At 50.3% G+C, this 25,876-nt stretch overlaps 1 protein-coding gene across 1 annotated transcript in view; it reads left to right on the forward strand.

Annotated features, from left to right (window-relative positions):
- Positions 1-403: 403 nt before the first annotated feature.
- SLCO2B1 (solute carrier organic anion transporter family member 2B1) overlaps positions 404-25,876 on the forward strand; it is a 67,570-nt gene continuing 42,097 nt past the window's right edge. Inside the window, exons 1-2 of the mRNA XM_067289597.1 lie at positions 404-487; positions 14,244-14,347. Coding sequence (XP_067145698.1) covers positions 14,267-14,347 — 81 coding nt within the window. The 5' untranslated portion in view covers positions 404-487; positions 14,244-14,266. The remainder of the gene's footprint in view (positions 488-14,243; positions 14,348-25,876) is intronic.

The following is a 25,876-nucleotide window of genomic DNA, read 5'->3' on the forward strand; positions in this document are numbered from 1 at the left end:
AAACAAGTGCTCCAGATCAAAACTCCCAAACCAGCTTCAAAAGCGGATAAACTGGAACGAGAAAATGAATGTGGTGGAAAAGCCCACGAGGGATGGGACCCTCGCGCAGGGCGGTGGGGGGGGGGAGAGGGGAACCGAGCCAGGGGACGGAGCAAAGCGAAGGTCGGTTTGCGCTTGGACTTTGCAAGCAGTTTGCAAAGCTCTGTGTGAACCAACCGTACCAGCAGCCTCGTAACTTTTTGGAATTGCAGCTTATAAGACCAAAAAAAAAAAAGGAAAAAAGAATTCCCGTTGAAAGCCATTGCAAAATTTGCCATTATAAATATACTCCGGCTTCTGAAATTGTAGGCTAAGCCCCACCTCCGCACACCCATCCCCACCTCCGGGCTGGGAAGTAAAAGTACTGAATGGCCAGAGCGCTCGCGGGCAGCAGGAAAACTTTTGCTACCCGAGACGGCGGGACGGTGAAAGGGCGAGTCCTGAAATCGTGAGTATCCCAGCGTCTAATCCTGCGTGGGAAATCGCTGCCGAGCCGCCCACCCGGAGCCTGCTCGGGGTCTGTCCCCCGAGTGCCAGGGCAGGTTGCGCTGCTGTACTTTCTCGTGCTGCTTTCCCTGAGTTTCTTTTGCAAAGGCTCTTTGGACCAACTCAGTTTCGGGAGCTGGATTTTTCTAGTAGTTCAAAAACTAAGGGGAAAAAGGAAAAAAAAAAAAAAAGGAGTGATTACGAATGTTCTGTACTGCCTGTTCTGCGAGGACTTTCTGCACATGTATTTTGCTGCTTCCTCTCTGCTCTTGGTTATTTACGATGTTCTTTTTTCCAATAAAGCAGCTCCGCTTGTTTTTTCGTTCTGCAGCCTCGTCGCTAACCCCGGAGGCTGCCAGGGCTGCTTTCTTTTATGGATTTGCTCCTGCCCTTGTGGGAAAGCTGCTTTTTTGCCCCGCTCTGCTGGTTTCTCGGTTGGCCCTAGGGGAGGATTGCCAGGCAGGTGTGAACTTTTACCTGCGCATCTGCAAGTTTAACCCCGACGGTTGCCTTTGGTGACCTGCCGACAGCGCCTGCCTTGCAGGGGGGACACCGGCCGGACTAACTGCTCCGGCTTTGCACCAATTCAAGGCAAAATCACCGTGTTGGTTGCAAAGAGCTGCTGTGACCTCCTGGCTCGGAGAAGCCTGCGCTGACCGGGTGCAGGAAAGGGTTAAAGCCGGAGCGAAAGTGTTTTTGCTCCCGTGCAGGACACCCTGCCCTGCTGCAGCTCTGCACGTTTCGGTACAGCTGCAGCCCAGGGCTTTTGCAATCGTGCGCCGTGAGCGTGGTGCTGGGTTTTGGCGCTGGTGTTCATAACAGGCGTCTGCGTGTGGGCTTAGCTGGTGGAGGAAGCCCTGTCCGTCGGTCGGGCAGGCGCAGTTTATCCGTGCCCGCTCGTCTCTGCCTGCTCCTGCCGAGTTTCACCTCGGCTGAATTGGTTCCCGGGCGAAGCAAACTTCTCTTTGGTAACTCCTGGGTCTTGCAAACGCCAGCGTGTCCTGTCCTCCTCTCCACCTCCGTTTCAGAGGCGCTGCTTCCAGGGGAACGTGAGAGGTTTGTGCTTGCCCTCCGGAGCGGAGGCTGAAAAACCTGTTACTGCTCCAGTTACTGAGGTTTCTCTTAGCTTACGAGGCACATTGCGCCCCAGGCTCGCCGCAAGGTGCGTGCATGATGCACCGTGGCGCTTCGGCCGCTTGCTGGTATCCCACGGGGGCATCCCTCCCTTGGTCCGTCTTGCTGGATGATTGCAGCTGTGTTTCACGGCGTGCACCAGTTTGCAATGCCGTTACCATGCTCCAGCCAAGCAAATAGGTCTGGTGGGATAAAACCTGCCTCTGCCGCGGAGATGCACCTCCGGGCTTTCCAGGAAGGACTAGCCGCAGCCAAGGGACTTTCTGCGGGACGTGGTGAGACGGTGCCAGGGGGGAAAGCTGTGAATCCTGTTTGGACTCGAGGTTCAGCGCTTGGCTGCAGGCTGGGGCGCTTTGCTCGGGGACGCGGTAGCGGGTGACTGCAAACGCGGCCAAGGCGGCGCGTCCGGAGCCGTGCAGCCGGTGCCGCGGCATGCCAGGAAGTGCCGGGATTTCCAGACCGCTGCGCTTTCAGGTTGTGCCGCTCACCTGGGCGGTCGCCTAGCTCGTCACTGCTGCTCTTAATGCCCCAGGTGCAGAGCGAAAAGGAAAATGCTCATCGAGGACATTGGAGTAAAGCAAAGAACGGGGACAAACTGGACAAAAAAGGGAGACGGTTAGGGCCGGCCGTGTGCGCCAAGGACACCCCAGCCCTGCAAACAGGCCGGAGTGAGCTGCCTCAGGAGCTTATCAACATTCATGTCTATATTTCTCCCTACTAGCTTTAAATGATAACTTTATACAGCATCCGTTCGAGGCAGTACGGTGCCGCGCAGCCGGGCAGATGCTGGCGCAGCTCCAGCGTGTCACGAACGTCCTTTATCCACGCTCCCATCAGGGCTTGATTTCTTCACCAGCGATCCAGGCCCTATCGATCCGCCCCGAAGGGCCTTTTATCAGTTGTCTGCAGAAATTTCGTGACCGCGTTTTCTTTTTTTGCTCCCTGCCCTGCACTGATCTACGGCGTCTTGTGCTGCAACGGAAGCTGTCAGGGATGCAAAAACGCGTTGGAAAGGAGCGTCTTCTCCCGGCTGCGTTGAGCCCGCGCGCGGCATCCGTCCGCTTTGACATCCGCTAAACGCAGCGGCTCCTTGACGGTCCCCCCCTTGCTCCCGCAGACACGTGCAAAGCCACGATCTGCTTTGGCCAGCTATAGCTCAAAAAGTTTCTGGAGGGCTGTAGGGGGAACGAGCTCGCATTAAATTGCTTGCGAGAAGCCTCCTGCTTCCCAGCCCCCCCCCGGTTTTTATTCGGTGCAATTTGGTTATTTTGCTACGTGCTCTGATTTCTCTTCGTTTTCCCTCTTCCAGTTTTCTCGCCTTTGCCAGCCGTCCTGCTGCCTTGGCGCGGGCGCCGTTTCCAGTGCCGAAATACCTCGTTCCGGCTCCCTTGAGCCCTCCTAGCCCGGCCGCGTGGCCTCGCTTGGTTCGCTGCCCGCTTCCCTCCTTGCTCTCGCCGCGACTTTGCAGCACGTCCCGGTTATTTCCTGAGCACGCGCTCCGGCGTGAGCCACCCCGCGGAGTGACCGCGTGCCATCTCGTGCCGTCGCTTGGCTAAACGGGGACTTCGGGGGCGGCTGAGGAGCTTAATTACCCGGCTCGGGACCTGTCGCGAAGCCCCCAGGCTTTGAACATGTTAATTTTAGGAATAAGCGGGGACAAGCGGTGTTAGAAAGCTGCGCCGCAGAGCGACGAGCGGCGCGGGGAGCTTCCGGCTGGAAGCACGACTGCCACATCGCACGGATGGGGAATGTCAGCCAGCGGGGATCGATGCCAGGTGCCTGGCTGGAGGAAACTCCGGGATGAGATAACTCATTCGGGAGGCAGGTAGCAGCCTGCCTGCTGGCCGCGCTGCGCCCTGGCGCGCGGTGCCTTGGCTGAGTCCAGATGTTGGCGTGACTGCTGTGGTGCGGCCGGGAAGCCCAGGGCGTCCGGGAGCGAATAATCTCCCAAACCCCATCCTGAGCCTGTTTTTCACGAACGAACCGTTTGCCGCTGCAATTTTTCCGTTCCCTTCTCCGGCGAGGCCAGACGCGGCGTTTGCCTCGGTGCAGATGTGGAAGGGCTGCGGGGACCCGTCGGGCACGTGGCAAAGGCCAGCGCTGGGAGAGCGGCACCCGGCAAGGGTCTGTGCCCAAAATAACCGGGTTTATCCCAATCCCAGGCAGCTCCAGCGCTGGATGGCTCTAGCAGGCAGGAGCTTCCCTCCCCGCCGCTCCTGTGCTCCTGCCTTGTCCCAGCGGCGTCCTGCAATTTCCCCAGCTCTCCCCTACCCGCGGCATTTCCTCCCGGGATATTTATAACCTCTCAGCCCTGCTTTTTTGCTGGCTTAGGGAAGTTTTGCGCTTCCTCTCGTACGGTTTGCTCTCGGTTCCCCGTTCGCCGCAGCGGCTTTTCTCTGCACCTGCTGTGCCTCGAGTTCGTCCCTCCAGCACGCGGGCGGCCGGGATTGCTCCCTGTTCCCAGGGAAGTCGCGTGGCGAGGATCAGCGCAAATCTTACTGTAATCTTCCAAAAAGCTGCAGACACTTTGCTCGCTGATCTGTGGATAACGGGTCCAGTCTGGAGGGAGAAAAAAAAACCCTGCCCTTGAACATGCTGGATAAGCAGATGGGTAGAAAGCAAATGAGTTTGTGCCTAGGTGCTTCTCGCACAGGTTTGCACCAGCCAGCAGCAGAGTGGTGAATCAGGGCTGCTGTCCTAAGCCCTATGTGCAGGTGTGCAATCCTGGGTTGTTTTTTTTTAAGAAGTTAGAGATAGAAACAACCTCTGGGTTGCTCCAGGGAGAAAGTCGTGTCTATCCGGGCTTTCCGACGGCTGCACGTGCAAGGCGGCACAAAGCTTTCTGCCCCATCTGCACCGTTTCTGCAGCATCTCCTGTTGCTTGTTTTGCAATAGCTTCTCCTTTGAAAAGGTGGTTTCTGCATGGATGGCTGCACCCACCACACATTGGAGCTCTCCTGGCTCCTGTTTTTTTGTTTTTTTCCTGCTTTCATACATTTCCTCCAGCTGTTCCTTGCAAATGCAGCTGCAAAATCTTACCACTTTTTAGAAATAACCAGCAAACTCCCAATCTTTGTCTCATTTTTCACTCCCGTTTTAGCATCAGTGAAGTACACAGGGGGAAAAAAAATGTTCAGGGTATTATTTATGGTGTATAAAACCCCAAAACTCTCGCTTGGGATTACCTTCCTCCAGACTCGTGTTGGCAGATGTCTCTCTCCAACTCCAGCGCTGTGCCTGTAGCCTATGGAAAGGAACATCTCCCCTGGGGAAAGGGTTTATATTCTTCATTCTGTGTTTTTGTTCATCCTACCCTTGGCTTTTGAGCTGCTTGGAGCAGGGGATATTTCCCTGCCAAACAGACAGGAGGGTGTTGTTAGGACAGAAAATCCCAAAGGAGGACACGAGGCATCACCTTTCTGTAGTATATACCCAGCTGGTTTTCTCCCAGTTATGGACTGCACGGTATAACTCAGGGTCTGATGCTATCCAGAGGGGAGGACTAACCATTTATTCATAAAATCTTACTGAGAACAAGTAAAACTCACATATCCATGAGAGTTTTGTATGGCAAATGTCTTAGATGCCCTTGGACTGAATTGCATTCGCCTACAGTAAAACAGCACAAGCAGATCCGTAGCTCCTATGGCTGGAAATGGCAAGGGAAAACAAGGGCAGGAGTTGCAGCCAGGTTTAAGGACACGCTGCTTCTGCGGGGGGCGGCCTGTGTCCCTGGCTCGTCCGAGCGGACCCGACCCGGCGGGGTGGCTCCCGCACCCTTCGCAGCTCCCGAAAATGAAACCTTGCGAATGATTCCTGCCGTTGTGCAATTGCCGACCGCGCTGCTTACATAAGGCGCGCGTCCGAAATCTCAGCTCGAAGATCTCCCTTCTCCTTTTCCTGTAGCCTCTCCGTTTCCTTCCCTCTGTGCTTTGAATGATGTTTGGTTTTTATATCTGCGAGTCATCGCTGCGTTTAACTCCCTGAGCCCTGGGAAGGGGGTCGAGGTTGCACGAGCGACACCCCACCGGGGCGTGCGGAGGTGCAAGAGCATCTGCCTGCTCTCCTCGGAAATAACCATCAATGCCAAAAGCAACCCCCTTCTTTCCTGCAGCGGAGACACCCTTTCCCCTTTACTCCCGTGTTTTCCTCCCAAGGTGTTGAGATTTTGGCCGATCTCATCTCACGTCAGACCACCGGACTTTGCAACGCATCCCCAGGCTGGATGCGTTGCTGCCTTTGCATCAGCAAATCTGCCTTTAAGGTGCAATTGGCTTGCTGCTGATGGCCACGGCGGAGGCAGATGTCCACATTGCCAACGCAGGGTCAGACGAAGCCCCAGGGCTTTTGGGGTGACATGAAGGGGGACAGCCTGCAGGGAGGACTCCAGCACTTTGTGCAGGACTTCTGCTGCAGAAGGAAGCACTCAGCCAGAAGGCCTCCACAGGCTGGAGCTCATCTTTGCTCCACAGGACACGCAGCTCCGGCTCTGTCCTGGCTCTGTCCCCACAAAAACGGGAGGGAGGACTTCACCATTCCCAGACTGGAGAGTGGTTTGGGGTGGCAGGAACCGCTGGAAGTCACCCAGTCCAGCACCAGGATGAAGCTCAGTGCCTCGGTGCCTCACCCTCACTGCCCACAGTTGTGTTTCGCAGATTTAATCACAGCTTTTCTCTTTCTTTTTTCTAAACTTTTTACTTCTCTGTAACAGTTTTCCTCATATTTTGCTTCTTGCGGGATTTCTGCAATGTGTCATCTCTGTCACATTTCCCATTACAGAGAATCACTGCGTTAGACTGATCTCATTTTCACTTTCTTTTTGTCTGTTGGCGTGAGACAGAAAAAGCTTTTGTGCAGATCCACGCATCCGTTTTATCTCTCAATCTTTTCCCAAGGAGGAAGTGATGCGTTCACGATGTCTCTCCCTTTCTGCCGTATTATAAAGCGTTTTTTCACTCGTATTTTCCAAATCACCTTCCTATTTAACACAGGCACACTCACACAAAGGCATGCTGACACTATCCCAGTTTTACCACCGGTGAATGTAAATTATCTAGAAATTCAGCAGAAGGAAGACAGATAATGGGATATTTGTTGGCATTTTGTCTCCCCTGCCAGGATTTAATTTGCTGTGTTACATTCTCTGTTATTTACTCAAGCTCTGCTGAGCCCAGCGCGTGCTTTTCCTTGTTCAGCTAACAAGCTCTGTGCTGCTATTAATAAATGTGTTACTATAGATTTATGTCCTCAGGAATGGGAAGGGACTCTAGTGTCACCAAGTCTGGTCTCCTGCTGCCGGAGCCAGGATCATCGCGCAAGTCTCGGAGCAACCGGCCGTGCTCAGGAGGGCTCGGGGTGCTTCTGCTGGCCCTCAGCCACCCCAGTGCCAAAATGAGGACCGCTCCGGGGCAAGCAGTGCATCTTAATCAGTGATAAAAAGACTTATGAGATTACTTAGCCAAGCTCTGGACAAATGGGGGTTGTTCCCTAGAGCGTAGCCCCTTGTTCAGCCCCTTTCCAGGTCTTGCATGCCTCTGGCTTGCAGGACCGCTGGAAAAGGCTGATAAGACATCAGGCAAGCAAGGCTGTAATTAATGGCAATATTTTATTGTAGCCTGAGCGTGTCAGTTTGTGTGGGGCTGGCCTCCTGGCATGTCCAAGCTCAGTGCCATGCCTCCTTGTGCCCACAACATCTTGCCTTCCCAGCTGGAGGAGGGGATGCTGCGACTCAGGTCCCCATGCCCACAGCCAAAAAATGCGGAGCAAACACGACTCCAGGGAAAAATCCCTTATCCATAGCTGCTGGAATAACGTCAGCTGATGGATCTGCAGCATCCAAAACCTTTGCTCTCTGAACAGCCATCCATCACTGCCCCTGAAGGACACGCTACTGGGAAGCAAATCCCTCGGGTGCTTGTCCCATGCTTGGTATCTCATAGTTGGGGTCCTGCTTCATGCACCCCTGCACCGAAAACTTCGGCTCCCAGCGGTTATGCACGGTGAAATCTGGCCATCGTTGTGTGTAGTTAGACTCCTAAACACTGCTGTTGAGCGTGGAAAGTCTCTGCGAGTTTTATGGGGGAAGCAATTTAACTCGAGAGTTTACCCGCAGGCGTATAAGGAAACAATTTTCTGCTTCATCAGGTGCAGCGCAGGCTTTAAAGGGCGTTGTGCCAGGGTCACTGGCACCGCGCGTGATCACAGGCCCTGCCACCTTGTCAGGTCACCCTGGATCCTGTCCAACACCAGCCTTGCAGTGACTGCATCTCCCTCGCAAGCGAGTTTGGTGCTCCTTGGATTTGGGAAGAAGAGGTGAGCCCAACATTGAAACCTCCAAAAAAGCAGCGTTTGGGGTAACAAATATCACACTGGACTGTCTGCAGGGCTGAGGCAACACCTCTCCAGTCTGCTGATGAATGTATATGAATATACTTGAACATACAGTTGCATAGGAGCTGAAGTATAGTTGTACACACAGAATCACAGAAGGGTTGAGGTTGGCAGGGACCTCTGGAGACCATCTAGTCCAACCCTCCTACTCAAGCAGCGTCACCTACAGCAGGTTGCCCAGGACCATGTGGCTCCAAGGATGGAGCCACCAACCTCTCTGGACAACCTGTTCCAGTGCTCCGTCACCCAAGAGAGCAATTGCATGCAGAAGTACATCTCAAGGTGCTGCAGAAATGCAGGTGCCCAGGACCAGTGGCAGCAGACGCTTGGCAGTGCAGTATCACTCCTCGGGGTCAAGGAGGGGAAGCAAAGACAAATACTGAAGCCTGCTTGGATGAAACTGCACGGAGAGATTTCCTCAAAGCAGAACTGCCCTGTGGGCTGGTGAAACCCAAAGCTACCACAGGAATAGATCCATGTGAGCGCCACGTTGTCCCTCATGGCTGCTTGTGGTGAAGACCATGGGTTTCATTTTGGGAGGACGGTTCATCTGCGAAGGCACCTCTGTCGGGACAGACAGAGGGAAGCTATCTGGGGAGAAACACAGCACCTTTACCATCACCCAAACACTCACTGCTGCACTGCTGGGTTTCTCAGAGGTCCCTTCCCATCTCTGCACTGAGCAAGCTCATCCTTTTGGTCAGCGAGACACCAGCAGCTCACGAAACAGGACTTAAGCTGCCCTGTTGTCCTGGTTAGCGTCTTGCCAGGAGCAGTAGACAGGAGTCCTGCAGGCTGCCACCTCTCTTGTGTCACCCACCCCAGCGTTGCAGCTCATTGATAGCACCAGGAGCTTGGCGGAAACATCTCGCTGGGGGCTGGCTGGAGGAGGGTTACAGAGACGGGATCCTACCCATCTGCACACACACATGAAAGGCAGCATGGAGAAATCCTCCAGGCACTTATTCGCCCACAGCCATCCCAACGTGTGACCACAGCCCGGTCCTTTCACAGGTCTCAAGGCAGGATTCCCAGCTGCCTCCAAGGCTTGCAAACAGCATCCAGTGACTCTAATTAAACTGATTGTATAAACATGGTGTGTTGTGCAAGCACAGCCTAATTGCTCTCGTTTAGCTAATTGAAATAGGTGGGATGGCCACAGGGGGCTGGTGTTTGGAAGTGATGCTGATGCACTCCCGTGAGTTTGGCTGTTCACAGCCATGATCCTGCAGCATCCATGCTTGGAGCGTGAACTTTCTGGCACTGGCAGGAAGATGCAACTTAACTGCATTTATGCAGTGACCACAAGAGCCTCTTCTGACAGACTCAGGGTTGTTTCCTTTGCTGCAATCCTGTAAACACGGTATCATTGCTTGTAAAAGAGCCTTGCAAAATGTTCTGCTAGGGAAGAGCTTACTCAGCTACCGTAGCCGCAAGAGGCGCTGAAGCCTCCGCTGCTCCCTTTGCAGCACCCTGGAAACCAAGCAAAATGTTTCGCTGTTTGGCTTAACACCCCTGCTGTCTGCAGCGTGACCTTGGTCCAATGTAAGAAGCAGGATTCATGGCTCTGCCCCTTGCAATGCAGTTTTAAATTGGAAGAAGCAGCTGGGCACGGAGCGGATTGCTCCTCGGTGGATTGGGAGCGTTCAGCTGCGGCGAGGCTGCGTAAGCAATTAGGGAGGGCAGGCTGTTGCGGTAGCAGCTCGAGTCTCGCGTTATTGTTCATAACAAAGTTCTTTTATAGCCACAGCTGACTCCAGCATGCAGAAGTTAAGGGGAACAGTAAACAAGTCTCTCCGCAGCACCCTTTCCTCCCCCGCGACAGCCTGGGCCTGGGAACGGCGCTCGCTGTGCTAAATCAGCCCCACCGTCGCAATGCATGGCCTTATCTGTCCCTGGTCATTCATTGATTAATGGAAAATGACCTTCCTTTCCACCTGGAGATGTCCATTCCTTAGGAGGAAAGTGGATCTCGCCACCCGTGGAGGGGTTATAATATGTTGTGGGAGAGCAGAGAGCCATCGTGGTTGGGCTGAGCAATACGGGCTCGATTCTGGGGAAGGAAACCGGCACCAAACTGACCTTCGCATGCTCTCTTTGTGCAATTTTGGTTATCATCTGCCTTGTTCTTCGAATGAGTCATTAACCTTTGTGCTAAATCAAAGTACTTTTCAGTTTCTTTTTATTCTTAAAGAGACGTTGTGAGTAAACAGTGTCTAAATCCAACAGTTTACTCTTGTTTTTAACTCTGCGGCGTTTCTGGTCTCTACTGAACGTTTCTTCTCAGGTGTCTCTACGGCTCATCCCCCCTCCGTGTCTGATAAGCGGTGCACACATTAAGGTGATACTGAAATGCAAGTAGGAAACCTAGTCAAACACAAGATCAGAGCGTGCATGGTGGGATGAAGGCAGGATTAGCTGTGCATCCTTGGCCGTTGGCCGCTAACAGCTAACGCAGGTTCTCCTTTAACTCCAGAGGCTCCCCTGGAGAAAGAGGAACTGAGCTCCCGTGGCCGTAGCACGAGGGATTCGGGGTGACTGTGGTGCACAGCAAAGGGCAAGTGGCTTTTACACCCTGTTTGGGCAGAGATTGGTGGAAACATTTCCACCTGTGCTTTTTTTTTTTTAAACCATTTTATGAAAATACAGCCACCAAGAGGACTGTATAAACCTGTTTAAGAAAAAGGTTAAATGTATTCCAGGTGTGGCAGCTTCCCAAACTCACTGAAGGGTTAGAAGATGCAAAGATATTTGAACCCTGGGCCTGGAAGGGGTGGGCAAGGTGAGCAAAATACCCTTACAGACCACAGTATTCACTGTTTGCACATCTAATTTACTGCATCTTCTCTGGTGATGAGGGCTAGCAAATACAGGTAACTCAGGAAAGAGGGACATTGAGCCTCCAGTGCTTAACAGCTCCACGGACATGCCCTTTCCTGGAAATCTGGGCTGAGGCTCCTTTCGGGTTCCTCCGTTGCTACCTTGGCGCTGCTGTTTATTTTCTCTGTGTCACCTCTGAGCCTTCGAGAGGCCTCAGCTCTGCCAGCAAATGCAGCAGCCGTAAATAATTCATCACAGCGCTGCTCCCAGAGACGAGCAATATTGGACACTGTGGTCCGGAGACAGGCAGGTACTTTGGTTACTGCGCTGCTTAACTCTCCAGAGGTTCAGGGGAGCTTTTCATGGATGCTTTAATTTACGATTGAATTTACTTTATTGATCCCATCCTGTATTTCGTTGTTGCGCTGTCTCATCTCTTGAAATGGGGCTGAGGGTAGCAATTGCTTTTTGCAAAGGATGCAGTGGATCTTGTAGCTCGGCGGTATGCAGGTCCCACTCTCGTATTTGCCTCTCCTGTGCTGAGCATTTAAGGGCTGTATAAACACCACAGTTAAGACAGTCTTTATTGCTAGAATTGACATCAGCCAGTACATTTGTTAATTTGTTCCAGGTTACAGTACCTGCTCCTTTGCCGCCCATTGTGGGGGAAATAATAGAATTATACAAAATAAACAATAACGTAGAGCCTTTCACCCCGTTTGCTGCAGAGCTTGTAGACGCTGCACTCACCGAGATGGAAACATCTCTTGGAGTGTATTGAACAACAAGCTAAAGCCTGATGGGTTTAATGCACCGCCAAACAATGCTACTTCCTGAGCAGGAAGTCTGGATACTAAAAACACGACAAAGCGATCGGCCTCCTGCAAATCGTTCAATTCGCAGATGCAACCGGTGTGAAAGGAGGACGGAGCACAGAGTATGAGAAGGGAAGGAGGTCAGCGGTGCAGGGAGGGAGGTGCTGGGTTCCCGCAGGTTAACGTTTCTTCGTGCAGTTAAATTTAGATGTTGGTTGTGGAGCAAGAAACTTAATGCGGAAGGATGCTTCCAGGTGAGAAGTAAAAACACTCTAGGTAAGAATGACAGACAGCAAAGGAGGAATTTCAACCATCCAAGACACAGCATTTGGAGGGATGGAGAAGGGCTTGCTGAGCTCCCCTCCCGCAGGCAGGACCTGTCCTTGCCTCCTGCCTCTGCAACCATAGGAGAGTCCCCAGACCCATCCTCATTTAGCAGCAGCTCTTGGGAAGGCAGTTTGGCAAGTCAGCATCTCCGAAGCTGCCTGGTCCACGGGAAGACACCTCAAGTGCACCCTTCGGTGTGGCTTGCCCTGGTGCAGACTTCAGCCCGGTTTGACAGGGAGCTGAAATTGGTTAAATCCCATGAGGACACTTGGCAACAAAACCTGCACTCGGTCACAACCGGTCAAGCAGGTCTAACATTGCTGGAATCTTCATGTCTGGGCAGATCGCTTGGCCCAAGGACTGCTCTGGCACAGTTTAAGAGCTGAGCTGGGTTTTTCTCTTAACCCCTTTTCCCATCTCATCAGTGCTGTGGGTGTTTCTGTCATTTTATAGCACTGATCTTTAAATACAGTGTCACTGTGTAATGCATATTGCAAACATATCTAGAAAGCTAAGACAGCAGTGTGATGTAATGCAATGTATAATAAGGAGGCTGAATCCTGGTCTCAGCTGCATCTAGGTAAATCTGAGGAGCTCCTCTGGAGTCTGTGGAGCTGCCCTAGCATGGGAAGGAGAATAAAGACCAAGAAGATTTCCACTAGCATGGTGGTGACCAGAGTCTGCCCCAGGCATTGTATAAAGACCATAGGATGCTCCTTGTGGCAAGGGTTCAGGGAGGGATTAGGGCAAGTTTGGGGAGTCGTGCTAACTGGATGGTCATTCCAGGCAGGGGGCTGATGCCAGAAAAAAATAAGCCAAAAGGTTCTGCGTGGTTCAAAGACACGAAGGAGGCAATCAGAGCAATCAAAGAGTCTCATCACTTGGGACAGTAAAAATTGCCCTCCTTCCTCCTACAGGTATTGAAATGATTATCAGAGAATCACAGAACGGCAGAGGCTGGCAGGGATCTCTGCAGATGGCCTAGTCCAACCCCCTGCTCAAAGCAGGGTCACCTGGAGCAGGTGGCCCAGGATTGTGTACAGTTGGGTTTGAATATCTCCAAAGATGGAGATGCCACAACCTCTCAGGGTAACCTGTTCCAGTGTTCAACCACCCTCACAGTAGAAAAGCTTTTTCTTACTTTAAAATGGAATTTCCTGCATTTCAGTTTGTGCCCTTTACCTCTCGTCCTGTCACTGGGCTCCACTGAGAAGAGTCTGGCTCCGTCCTCTTTACACCCTCCCATCCTCCCTGAGCCTTCTCTTCTCCAGGCTGAGCAGTCCCAGCTCTCTCAGTCTTTCCTCATAAGAGAGATGCTCCAGTCCCCTAATCATCTTGGTAGCCCTTTGCTGGACTTGCTCCAGTAGTGCCACATCCCTCTTGTACTGGGGAGCCCAGAACTGGACGCAGTACTCCAGATGTGGCCTCAGCAGGGCTGAGGAGAGGGGAAGAATCACCTCCCTCAACCCACTGGCAGTGCCCTGCCTAATGCACCCCAGGACACCATTGGCCTTCTTTGCTCTGCAAGGTCACATTGCTGGCTCATGGTCAACTTCTTGTCCATTCAGGACCCCCAGGTCCTTCTCAGCAGAGCTGCTTTCCAGCAGGTCAGCCCCCAGCCTGTCCCGGTGCCTGATGTTACTCCTCTCCAGGTGCAGAACCCTGCACTTGCCCTTGTTGAACTTCATGCGGTTCCTCTCTGTCCACCTCTCCAGCCTGTCCAGGTCTCTCTGAATGGCAGCACAGCCCTCTAGTGTATCATCCACTCCTTCCAGTTTTCTATCATCAGCAAACTTGCTGAGGGTGCACTCTGTCCCATCATCCAGGTCACTGATGAAGATGTTAAACAGTATTGGTCCTGACTATTGCTTAGTGTGGTTGGGATTTGAGGATACCAGGATTTTGTCCCTGCACTCATTACTCAAGCTGTTTGTGGAGTAAAATGATTGTGAACTAAAATGATTGATAATTTCTTAACCTCTTAACCTTCTTCTAATAACTCTTAACCTTAACTTCTCCCATGCCCTGGTGATTAGGTCATTAGCGTTTTGCATGTTGCTTTGCAGAAGTGAAGCGCTAAAAGAAGCAAAAAACATGAATAATTAATAATCGGTTATGATGACCGTGTGCCTATTGCGTGGGTGTTTGCAAGCATGACTGGATTTTGCTGTGCTGAGCAAAGCGAATTCACATGGAACACTTAGCATTGTGCTGAATGCTTGATTTTGGCAGGCGGATAAAACAGACCTGACAGAATGACAACTACCGCCACAAAGAGCAGCTACGTGGATCAATCCCAGAAAACGTTCTGCAAGAACCCCTTTCTCAGTATCAAGGTAAATACCTCCTGCTTTCTATAATCCCCCTTGGATTACTACCTTAGAAAAGAAGAGTTTAGCTTTCCGCAGAAAGCATTGACTTGATTTCTGTCTAGCAAATGTATTTAAGAAGTGCAAGAGGGTGCTCCCTGTCGCAGAAGTGCAATTGGACAAGTGGCTATTTCAATCTAAAAGCAAGCAGTGGAACAACGATGTTGCAACACGAGTTTAACTTTCAAGTTCTGCAGTATTCAACTTCCGTCAGTGAAACCCGCAGCGCCCAAGCCAGATCTTCAAGAGAAACAAATATATTTATATAATATATACAATATATACATAACACTTAACCCTTAAGGAAATTACTTTTTTGTAGTCTCTTTCCTGCATGCTCTGTCCACCACTTCGCTGGCACGGCTCAGATAAATGCGTGCATGTAACTGAGGGAGCAGAGATTGAGGAAAGTGGGAACTGGTGCTCACTCAGGGTGGTGCTAGGCACACAGCAGCCTGCAAAGCTGTGGTTATGAGTGCCTATTTTGGAATCTATTTTGGATCTAGTTGGCTTAAATCCTGCTATTGCGTGAATTTACACACTGAAAACATATGTCCTAAATGATGACTCAGTCCGCCCGCCCTTCAGTGCTGCCTAGCCTTAATGGAAATTCATTATATTCCTCCTTTTTTTTGTCTTAGTGTATCTCAGCAATCACTGCTAGACATTTCTGGGCATGCAGGGAGACAGTGCTTCCACTTCTTCATCCAAGAGCTCTGTTGGGGTCTGGTTTAGGCTGACAGATGTGTGGACTTCATTAAGCCCTTTGGAGAAGCCCCCAAAGTTAGATGTGATTGCGACCACAGGATGTGGCGGTCACTTCTGCACAGCAGTGAGATGGTTAAAGCACCCCCAGGAAAGGGGAGGAAGGCAGAAGACTGGCTCTATGCACTAGTGTAGGAGTGCAGCCATGGTTCCTGCGTCCTGGGTCACCCAAGCCATGGGGAAGCCTGGGACAAGGTCCCTTTCTCCCCCCTCCTCAAAGGTGGGCCATAAGGCTGCAAAGCTGCCAAGAGACAGGAGGCTGGATGAAGCACAGGCAAGAGGAAGGCAAGCTCTACCCTGGGGGTTTGCATAGTCACCACCACGGGGAGGCGTGGCCAGACCCCGCTCCCCAGGACATGTCTGTTTTTTAGGTGGGGACCCATCCAGTGATGATCCTGGAACAACTCTTTGAGCAAAAGCAGAACCCTAAATCTCTTCCAGCTCACTGGTTTAGGATCAGATCCCTGAATCTCGGTGAGATAGTGTCTAAGTTCGCACCAAAATTTGTTGCCCTGAGTTCCTCTTCCGCTGCACTACAATTACAAAAGTACTCAGCACCCATCTCATGAATTTCTCATTCGCCCGCTTTAGTGGATGTCTGAACAGAAGCTGAATTCTTCTGGAAGTGGGGCCAGTACTGGCTGTGTGCAATTAACAGTGATCCTGAGCTTGCTTGCAGATGTGCATGACTTTTTGCCTCTTGCATGTGGTTGTGTCAGCACCAGTGGGGCATTTGCAAAGTTGTTTGTACTCTCGGTTGTTTCCAGGAGGAGGGTCCATGATCCTTGGCTCCTGGGGAGGTGGTGGTGAATCCTTTTCTCTCTGTATAGTGCTAGGGGCATTTAAAAAAAGAACCCTGTATAGTAATGACGGTATGATAAAACCACCCGTGGAACTGGTGGTCAAGATACTATTGGAAAAGGCAGTGTAGCGACATTCAAAATACTAAAAAATAGGCAAACATTTAAATAAGAAAAGCATCTGCCAAGTGGTAGTAATAATCACGTTGACCACCGTGATTTAGGAAAAACCTAATGCTCAGCTTGCATCAGAATCAGATTCATATTTCCATCTTGTTTTCTATAAACAGGACATTTTGGAAGTTTTGTGCCCTTTTCTCACACATCGCAAGGAGACAGGAAACTAGACTGTACTAACTGTTGGTCTTGTTGGATGACAATTCCTATGTTCGATGGAGCATATAATTTGGTTTGTGAATATCAGCTTTCAAGATGCTCTTGTTTAAACAAATGAAGTTGAGAGGAATGGACTCTTTTGCTATGGGAATATACTACTGTGAAGTAGGTGCTTGAAATAGCAGAGATCTGTGAGAGCCAGGGCTCCAGGTGGTATAACGTGGGAACAGCTGAAAAACTGTCTGCTGGGTGAATAAATTAAGAACAAGACAGAAAATGCTTTCCCTGATATTATGTGGCCGCAGGTTTGAGGATTTTCTTTGTACACATAGAGTAAGTTTGACATCTCACTGTAAAATCCTCAGCATCATGGTATTACCATGGCTCAAAGGCTTTTCGTAGTGAAAAACATCAATGATTTGCTGCATAAAGTTGCCCAGCAAGCATGCTGCGAAAGCATGTGATTTAATATGAGCTTTTCTTAGCGTGTCATTACAAGTGTGTGCGAGAAAAGATGTTTTCATTTAGTTAGAAGAATCTGTAGTGAGTAAGTTGGGAGTCCAGGTTTCTGTTCTCCCTTTTATCTCCTAATTGAATTTTAATGTAAGCCAGGACAACTCATTTAAACCTTGTTTCTTCAAAGTCTTATGGAAATGCAATGTCCTGCTGGACTCAGCGCAGCCTCCGAGGTCCTCACAGGCTGAAGGTATGAGGAAATCTTGGCAGAACCGCGGGTGCACCTAGGTCCTCCGCTCCTGGGGGTGACTCCCTCTGTACTGCGGCATCTGATTCATGTATATTTGACTGAATAATTGCATATTATGAATAGTACCAGCATTGTCATCAATTTGCCCTTAATGCTACATCAGTACAGTTGGACTCATTGCAGAGTCTCACTAGGCTGTAGAGCAAAATATGACAACTAGGGTGACACATTGGACTGAGAAAGGGAAGGTTCCCTCTAATAATAAGATTTAAGATTTCTTTATCATTTTTCTGGGAAGAGCTTTGGTTTTGTTTTGTTTTGTTTACAAATGTTGGTGAATTTAATCCTACGAATCCCTTGTGGCAGAGGGGAACATGAGCTCCAGAGGGAGGAACTGAAGTTGAGGGTTACACAGAACTGCCCAGGTTGGAGGCACAGGGAGAGCTGGGAGCATAACTTGTTCTGTGGCAGATGGTCCTGATATTTCTCCCCCAGTGGTCTTCTCAGTCATTTCAGCTCAGTTTTTTTGCATGCCAGCAGGAACATCTTTAAAAATAAAATCCCATTGATTTTTCCTTGCAATGATACTTTGAAGTGGTTTGTAACTTCAAAGATAAAAGTCACTCAGGTGCAAAATCAACTTGGATCTATGTGCAGATTTTTTGTTTTGCTGGAAGGTAGCTATGAAGCCAGAAGTACAGGAAAATCTTTGCTGGCAATATTGTAGGCCAAACCCGGGCAGGGCAATGGGCAGATCTGGAACTGGTTATGGATGCTAGAGTCTATTGCTGTCTGGAGGATATCCTAGAGGGCAGAAAGTGTGGGATTTGGGTGGAAATGGGTTATTGAGACCTGTTCTTCTCTTCCTGGACACCTTGCTGCTGGTCTTCTGCTTGGCAAGGTCTGCAGAGAAGCGGGTAGCTGGAGGGGATCCTTCAAGGTTAGAGCAGCACTGCAGGAGGCGGGAGAGCAGATATTGCCATTGCAGCAGGCTGGGACCAACCTTGATGAAGCCATTGCTGAGCATTACCCTGACTACAGCACATGACCAGGGCGAGCAAATCCCCTTCCCCAGTTTTACCCTTCACATTTAGCTGTCTGCTGTAGGCCTTGTTTTCACTCCGGAGGTTTGTATAGCTGCCTGCTAATCTGTGTCCAGGCAGAGTTGACCTGGTCATGCATATCACCAAACACACAATTAAACTCAGCACAGGATGTTTCCCCCAGATCGCTTTTTTTTTGCTTTCAAGAAGTTAGGTCACCCTGTCCGGTTTCTAAATAAATAGATGATGTCCTCAGAAAATATAACTTCAAGAGCAGGATTTGAATAGCTCTTGCAGAAACACAAAAACAATTACCCAGTGTAGCTTGTGTGTTTGAAGTAGCTGAAGGACTGAAAATCATAGCACTGCAATTTAGATATTTGTAGAGAGAGGCATGAAAAGTAATTGCCACATGTCAAAATGCGACTCAGAGACATGACTCTAAACAGTCCTTCTGGGGAATGCTCTGCAGTCTGATGGGCCCTAAGTGTGTAATGATATCTGACACCAATTCTTGCAGTATGTCAGAACAGATAAAATAAGATCTGATGCTGCTTCCATTGAAGTCCAACATCTTGTCTTGGGTTTGAGGAACATTTCGTACCTAGCGCTGGATGCATGAGTTAGGTAAGAGCAGTTTTGCCGAAGAGCTCCCTCCCACCACTGCCGGGTGGCACAAGGAAGCGGAGAAGTAGGTAGTCAGTCATGCTCCAGTGGAGACTGCTACAGAGGGAGAAACTGTTTGTGAAAGACTGTGCGTGTTATAGCAACAGTTCACCTGCAGATGAGAAGGAAGCAGTTTGAGAGTGACATGGTTTTCTTGACAATAAAAACATATTCTATGGCATGTTCCACTCTAATCAGTACAAAGAGTTTTTGCCCAAGAAAGCTGGGGTATTGACTAGACCTGAAAGGCCACTTAAACATTTTAATATTGTGATTGACAATGTGGTCACTGCTCAGCTGTTTTACCCCGTGCAGTATGTTGTTGCTGGAGGAGTGCATGTTTCCGGGCATCATCGCCAGGTCTCCTCTCCCTGTCGCACTAGGTCAATCCCCTCTGTGTCCTCAGTGAGGGATGTGAAGCCCATCCTCATAGAGGCATGCGTAGGAAGGTGAGTGGCTTTGGAGGAACCCAGGGCATGGTGCGGTCCCATGGCCACTTGTTTCCCATCCATGCTAGACCCTGGCCTGCACTTGTGGCTGCCTGCTGCCATCCTAAGCTTTGAGGACACATCCAGGTGCAGGGGGACCTTCACGCCCCAGAGGGTGGCCTCTAGGCTCGTTCACAGACACACTCGTAGGTCCCACACCTCTCCTCAAGGGACAGTATGTACATACCCCTGTGGCCACTTTATAAAGTTATTGAGGAGCTGGTTGAGGGCATTCACCCTCTGTGGCAACTAGTCCATCTCAGCCACCACCAAGTCATGTGGCTTGTTCCCTGCATCGGTGAAAACCTGCTGTGCACCAAACAGCTCTGTTGAAGGACTCCTTGTCCTTCAATGATGCAGCTGACCTTGTGTTTTCTGACCTGGGGATGTTTTCTGCTCTGTGCCTTCACTGAAGAAGAAACCAGGCACGTTTCTACCCCATGCCTTTATTACAAGTTGTTCTGCACAGTGGTGGAGCCTTGGGCCCAGTTACATGCATTTGTTTTTGATTAAACTGGAACATACCGATTCCTCCGAGGCCCATTCCCTGCTGTCTATAAGAACAGCCCAGTGCATGGGAATTTATCACATGCTAAGGCACAAAACCGGCTCTTAACATAGCAGCAAATGTCTCCCAAACACACGGCAGGAGCATGACAGGGACTTCCCTGTGACACCCGGGTTAGGAGTCGGTGTGTGTCTTTCAGAGCCTTTAAATGGAAGATTCATTGCCAAACTGCATGACCAGCACTAAAAAACACAATGGAAGCTTTGTCAGAAGCTTTGTAGACCAATGAAAGATAAGATATTCATCTTTCATCCCCAGTTTTGCAATTTTCTGTCTGCTTAGAGTTGACTAAATTTCTCTTTCCTCTTAAGCACGTCTCTGTGTAGAGTGGGAGCGGCAATACCTTGCTGACATAATGCAAGGCTTAGTGGAGTGAAACTGGCAAAGTGGCATGGGATCCTTCAAAAAAACAGGAAAAAATGCAGAAAAGTAGTGCTCTCATTCTAAAAAAGCCTGATTGCACAGAAGCACCATCAGGAGTTTTGCTCCTTGTTGGAGAAGGCACATTCTCCCCACTGCTGGCTACTATTTACTGGTTGTAAATGCATAGTCATGATGCCACCTTTGAGCGAGGGGACATCACCAGAGGGGACATCACCAGAGACATGGCAGAGATGCTCTCCTTCCTTCTGGGACTCCGTGGAGCACAGTCTGTCAAGATGCAGGGGGCACAGTCTCTGTTTTTGAGCTGGGACAGCAGAGACACATGCCTGGGGTGACTCTCAGTCCCTTATCCGCAGACATCTGCTGGAAGCCGTGGTAGGACAGCTACATCCACGTTTCCCCAGTAGACCCCCGTTTGTGCTGCCACTCCCTGAGCTGGCAGAGGTGCACTTGCCTTTGGGATCTGTGCCCTGCCTTGTGCAAGGCATTTCCTGCAGAGGAGGCATCTGGGATCAAGTTCCCGCTCCAGTGCCCTTCACACTTTTCAGCCAAATATGTCTTAATGCAAAGTGCGTGTGTCAGTGGTGGAGCAGAACCTGGGCTCCCTCGCTTCCAGCAGCATACCTCCCTTGTGCGTTAGGTCAGGGCCCTTTTGCCTCTTGCTCTTGGTCTCATGTCTCCAGTCGCGGGGTGGTCCAGCTCCAGAGGAAGGAGGGTTGCTCTGCAACCCAGCACTGTGTGGGCAGCAGAGGGGCTTGTTCTCTGCAGCAGGATGTTGGCACAGAGCATCCATCTGTCTCATCTGTCCATTGGTCATCTCCAGGTCCAGTATGGTGCTCAGTGTTATACCCGAGCAAGCTCTCCTCCTAATAACGCTTCAGAGGTGTTCATAAAAGAAATGTCAATGCAAACCACTCTCTTCCTTCTTCCTCAGCCTACACAAATACTGCTTTGGATTCTCAGTGTTATTTTAATGCCAGCATATTAGAGGGGAGAGGATGTGAGCATGGCTCAGTCTGTAATGGGAAAGAGGTGCCAAATACCTGGGTTTGGGGTTGTTTCTGGGATCCCTGAGCTCTGGGATTGCTCCTCTCTTTCCAGGGCTGTGTCCTGCCCTCTGGGCCCAGGGTCTGGAAAAAGGTTGGTTTCTGCCAACCCAAGTCACCTCCAGATCATCTTCTTGTGTTCCCGATGACTGCTGTGGCTGGTGGAGATGCTAATTGTAAGAGGAGCTGTGATTTCTTAGGTTGACAGGGCCAGTTCCAAGGATGGCTTTAAATACCAGGACAATTTCCCGTCAGTTGAATTGCAGATGAATCAAAATGACAGGGCTTCCTAATCTCCTGAAATAATGAATCTAGAGAAAACATATTCCTGATGTCTGTATAGTCCATCTGGCTCAGCCTGGCAGATCCCACCAGTCCCAAGCTCAATTGTGGAGGCATCCCAACCTCAAAGAGTTCCTTGGAAAAAATAACTAGCCAGCACAGAAAGATGATGCAGAGGATCTCCCAGACAGAATTGAGAAAGGCACAGGTAGCATCCAGGTCCACCAGTGCCACATTCAGCCCTGATGGAGCCTCCCATCCCGTGCCTGTGGTCCCAGCAGCCTGCCAAGAGCTATGACAGCTGCAATGTGACAAAATGGGAATTAAACATTGGCAATTACCAGTCTGCTCCCCGCCACGGGCCAGGGCACAATACGATGTTACAGCAGCTGCCTTGGGTACCTGAGTAGTTCTCACTCACTAAAATATGCTGCAGCCCAAAGACGCCTCACAGTTAAAGTGGAGCCCTGCAATGACTCGCTGAGGAGCAAGAGGGAGACTTGGCCTTGCAGAGCTCTAATTGCAAGGCCTTCAGTTTTGCCACCTCGGAAAAGTACATTGCCATTGCGGAGAAAAGGGGAGCACTAAATGGGTGGCAGATCCTGCAGAACGCTCAGGTTTTCTGTTACAATTTCCTAGAACTAGCTGACTTAAAATTGCTGCAAAAGCTGGAGAAAACACAGGCAATAATCTTTACATTCCTGTTTGTTTCTTCCCTCTCAGTCATTGCCATTCTGACTTTGACTTTCTAGCTGTTTTCCTGCTTGTTTCTGACTTGTGTCTAAAAATGTTTGTGCAGGGACTAGCACAGTTACTATCTGTGAATCCAGATTTTTGTAAACCTCTTTTTCAACACACAAAAATAGTGCAGAAATGTTAGGTGTTGGCAATCAGAATGTGTTCAGTTGAAAGTCTTTTCTGAAAAGGCATGTGTTCAGGAAAAGACATTGAAACACTTAATTAAAAGCCAAAGGAGCCCTTCTGCTGTTGATAGCTCAATCTTAGGAAGTTCTGCCGGGCAATCAGTGGGGTTTTTCTTCTGTTCATTTCATCCTGTTGTTTTTCAGTCGTGGTGGATGCCTTCGTAGCTCTTTAAATGAGCCTACTCCATCTGTGGGACATGTTGCACGTCTGAGGGCTCTTGCTGTGCTTTCTTTAACCACCCCGTGGCTCTCTGCCTTACCCAGGTCTTTTGTCCTCCAAGGACCAGCAAAGTCCATCTGCAAATGGAGAAGAGGTATCTGCTTTCCACCCTGGTTAAGCTCCTGTCATGCCACCCGGGGGTCTTTGCAGTGGGATGCTGGGGCTCCTTCGACAGTCTCTGGTTTCCTTAATCTGGTGCCATCCCCAAGGTTGTCCCGCAGCTGAGACATGTTCAGACCCTTGCACTGACCCAGGCTTTAGCTCTTCTCAGTGTCCCCCAGAACCTGGAGTATTGCTTTTCCCTTGCAGAAAAGGTGAAGAGAAACCTATAAAAACACACTGTGGATTTCAGTTCAGGAGCTTTGTGACCTCAAAGCCTAGATCATCACCATCCAAAAGCCCTGCCTTCAGAGGCCATGGCATGGAGGACAGCTCCAAAACCTGAGCAGACTGCGAGGCATGCAGGTTGTGCTTGCTCTGTGGATAGAAAGACCAGGATCCTTCTTCCAGTTTAGGTTTCTGCTCTGGATGACTGGAACTAGAAGCTGAAGCTTGCTGAGAGAAAACCAAAACCCTGTTTTTAAACTGATGCTTTCAAGTGGCGTAAGCACACTTGAAAATTGTTGTTCACACTTGAAAATTGTTGTTTTTCCCATCTGGAATGTCACCTTGATTCTAACATGTTCCCATAAATACATATTTTTCTCTGCCACTAAGAAATCATAACATTAACAAAAATTGACCATGATTGTGTTGGAACTACTGTTTATGGTGATTTGCAAGCTCAGGGATTGGAAGTAATCAGTGGAAAGAGCTCTGGAAAGAAATGAAAACACCACGCTATGGTCAAACTCCAAGAACACTGGAGCTCTGAAATCAGTATTTGACAAAAGAATAAGGACAAGATGGGTCAGGCTGTGTATTTTCCCCACGGCCGTGCTCTCCCGATGGGCATGGAGGTGTGTCTGCTCTCCTGAGCCTGCTCCACACCTTCTCCAGGTGGCACTTCCACAGGCTTGTGCCAGTGTCCGGATCAGCTCTTCCAAGCATGGAGTGGACATTTTGGACGTGCTCAGAGCCTGAGCAGTGGCAGGGCACATCCTTGTCGCTGGAGCTTGGCTGGCTACAGCACTGAATTGCCCAAAAACTGCCCACATGTCTTGGGCTTGGACCAGCTACTGCTTTCCCAAAAAGCTCCTAGGCACAAGTTGGGACTTAGCATGAACTGCGGACCATTCACAGCAGGTGTTTTGGGTGAAACCACCCTGTTTTGGAGGCTCAGAGAGTTTGGTAGTGTGGATGCAGGCTATGCTGTTCCCACCAGCTTTGGTACCAGAGAGCAGCCTTGGGCATGTTTCATGTGCAAGTATAGACTTAACCTTTGAGACTGAACCCAAACTAGCCTTGCAGTCACAAATTTGGATGTAGGAGACATGAATCAGCTCTTCTGATGCCTTAACAGCCTTCCAAGCTTGTCGTTAGGCTTACAAATCAGGCAAGATTCGCTTCCTGTGCTCTGAGATGGTGGAAAGGGATGGGCTAGGGAGGGAAGTAATTTGATTTTAGTGCTGCTGTCATCATTCCTAGCAGACGTTGCTCTCTGAAGCTTTGCGATCTCCTGCCTCAGAAGGACTAATGCAATAAGGAGGGCAGGGCGACGTGCTGGGAGCCAGACGCATCGTCAGCCTGATTTACCCGTGACTGAAGCCCTGCCGCGTGCCACTCGTTCTTGAGCACCAGATTCAAACCAGCCATGCACATCAGTTACCGAGATGCAGCCACTCTTCTGTAGCACTCTGCCATGTGGGAAAACGGCTTCTTGCCCAGAGATGCTTTAGGCATTTGAGCTATGTTGCTCTCAAACACAGCTAAGCCATAAGCACTCCAGCGGTTGGTGCTTGGGGAAAATCTCTCCCTCTGTTACGAGGGTCACCCGGGTATAAACACTGATCTCCCATTGCAGGAGTGAAGAGCATCCTTCCAGACCATACAAGTTAAAGTGCCAGATGGCCTGATCAGATACAGGAATGTAAACAAGTTGTCATTGCTGCAGGACAGAACGCGGCAGCGCGTAGTGCAGCCAAGACAAACAGGGATGTGTGTCTCTCCAGCGGGGCTCAAGTCGAGGAGTCTGGTCCTTCTTTTTCTGGCAAATAACCAGCTGCGCTGTGGTCTGGTGGCTAGCATACAGCCCCTGGAGCAGGAAGAACTGGGGTCCTTGCCCAGGTCCGTCACCAAGCAACTGCGAATCCTTCGCAGGGTCATTTCTCTGTTCTGTGCTTCAGTTTGCCTGTCTTTACCAGTCCAGCCTCCCAAGCCGTTTTGGCCTCCTGCATTGAAGAGGATGTGAGGAAGATCTTGGGGGGGGGGGGCTATTGAGTAGGCAGCTGCTGATGCAAACCAACATGCTGTGAAAATCCTGGATTTGGATTTCTGTTCGGCTGTGTGCTACAGACGCCAGGAAAAAAAATGAAGCTGGTCTCAATGTTTTCATCTGAACTCGTGCATGCAAAAAACAGTGCCTAGCATGTCTTGCGGGAATGTAGCAGTTTAGGTGAAGCTATCTCTGGACAAGCTTTCCTTTGGCTGGGGGACATTTCTAGTCCAAACAAGATGCACACACCTCAGTAGTGGCATGAGCCTGGAAGGTCCTGGTTCAAATCCCTGCTTTGCCTCATGAAGACACAAGTCACTGAAGGCAGTGGTACCCATACCTTGGTATTCCAGTTCTCAGGAGCCAACTGGGCTCAAACATACCCTTTTTCCTTTTTCCCTTTTTGCATTGTAAATATTCCCTCTGCTTACAGAGCAGTCCAGTTTGGCAGAGGCCCCACTTCAACTCAGGAACAGAATGAGACATAGCTAAAAATCCAGCCTGGAGCGAGTGGCTCCTTGGCGTGAGGTTCTTGCCTGGTGGGAGCTGGCTGTGAAGTGCAGAGAGCCACAGCAATGCCCAGCTCTGGCCAGTGGCTTGGAAAACATCTGCCAGAAGCAGCACCCTGTGGCTTTCTGCAGTGCCCAAGGCTGAGGGCAGCATCTCTGTAGGAACCCAGGGATATTGTCTCCCTTGCAATGAGATGGAGTGACCTATCTCCTTAGGGCATGTGATGATTTGGGTTGCTTAGCTTGTTTTAACTCGTTTGGGGACGGTGAAGGATATCTGTGTGGAGCCGTGTGGCAGCAGGGAATGATCTTGCTTGTCATTTGCTGAGCATTTTGCAGAGCTCTAGATGAAGGGGAAGTGCTCTCCATCCATCCTGAGGCTGGCC

The sequence above is a fragment of the Apteryx mantelli genome, chromosome 1 (genome assembly GCF_036417845.1).
Source record: "Apteryx mantelli isolate bAptMan1 chromosome 1, bAptMan1.hap1, whole genome shotgun sequence".
Classification (NCBI taxonomy): Eukaryota; Metazoa; Chordata; class Aves; order Apterygiformes; family Apterygidae; genus Apteryx; species Apteryx mantelli.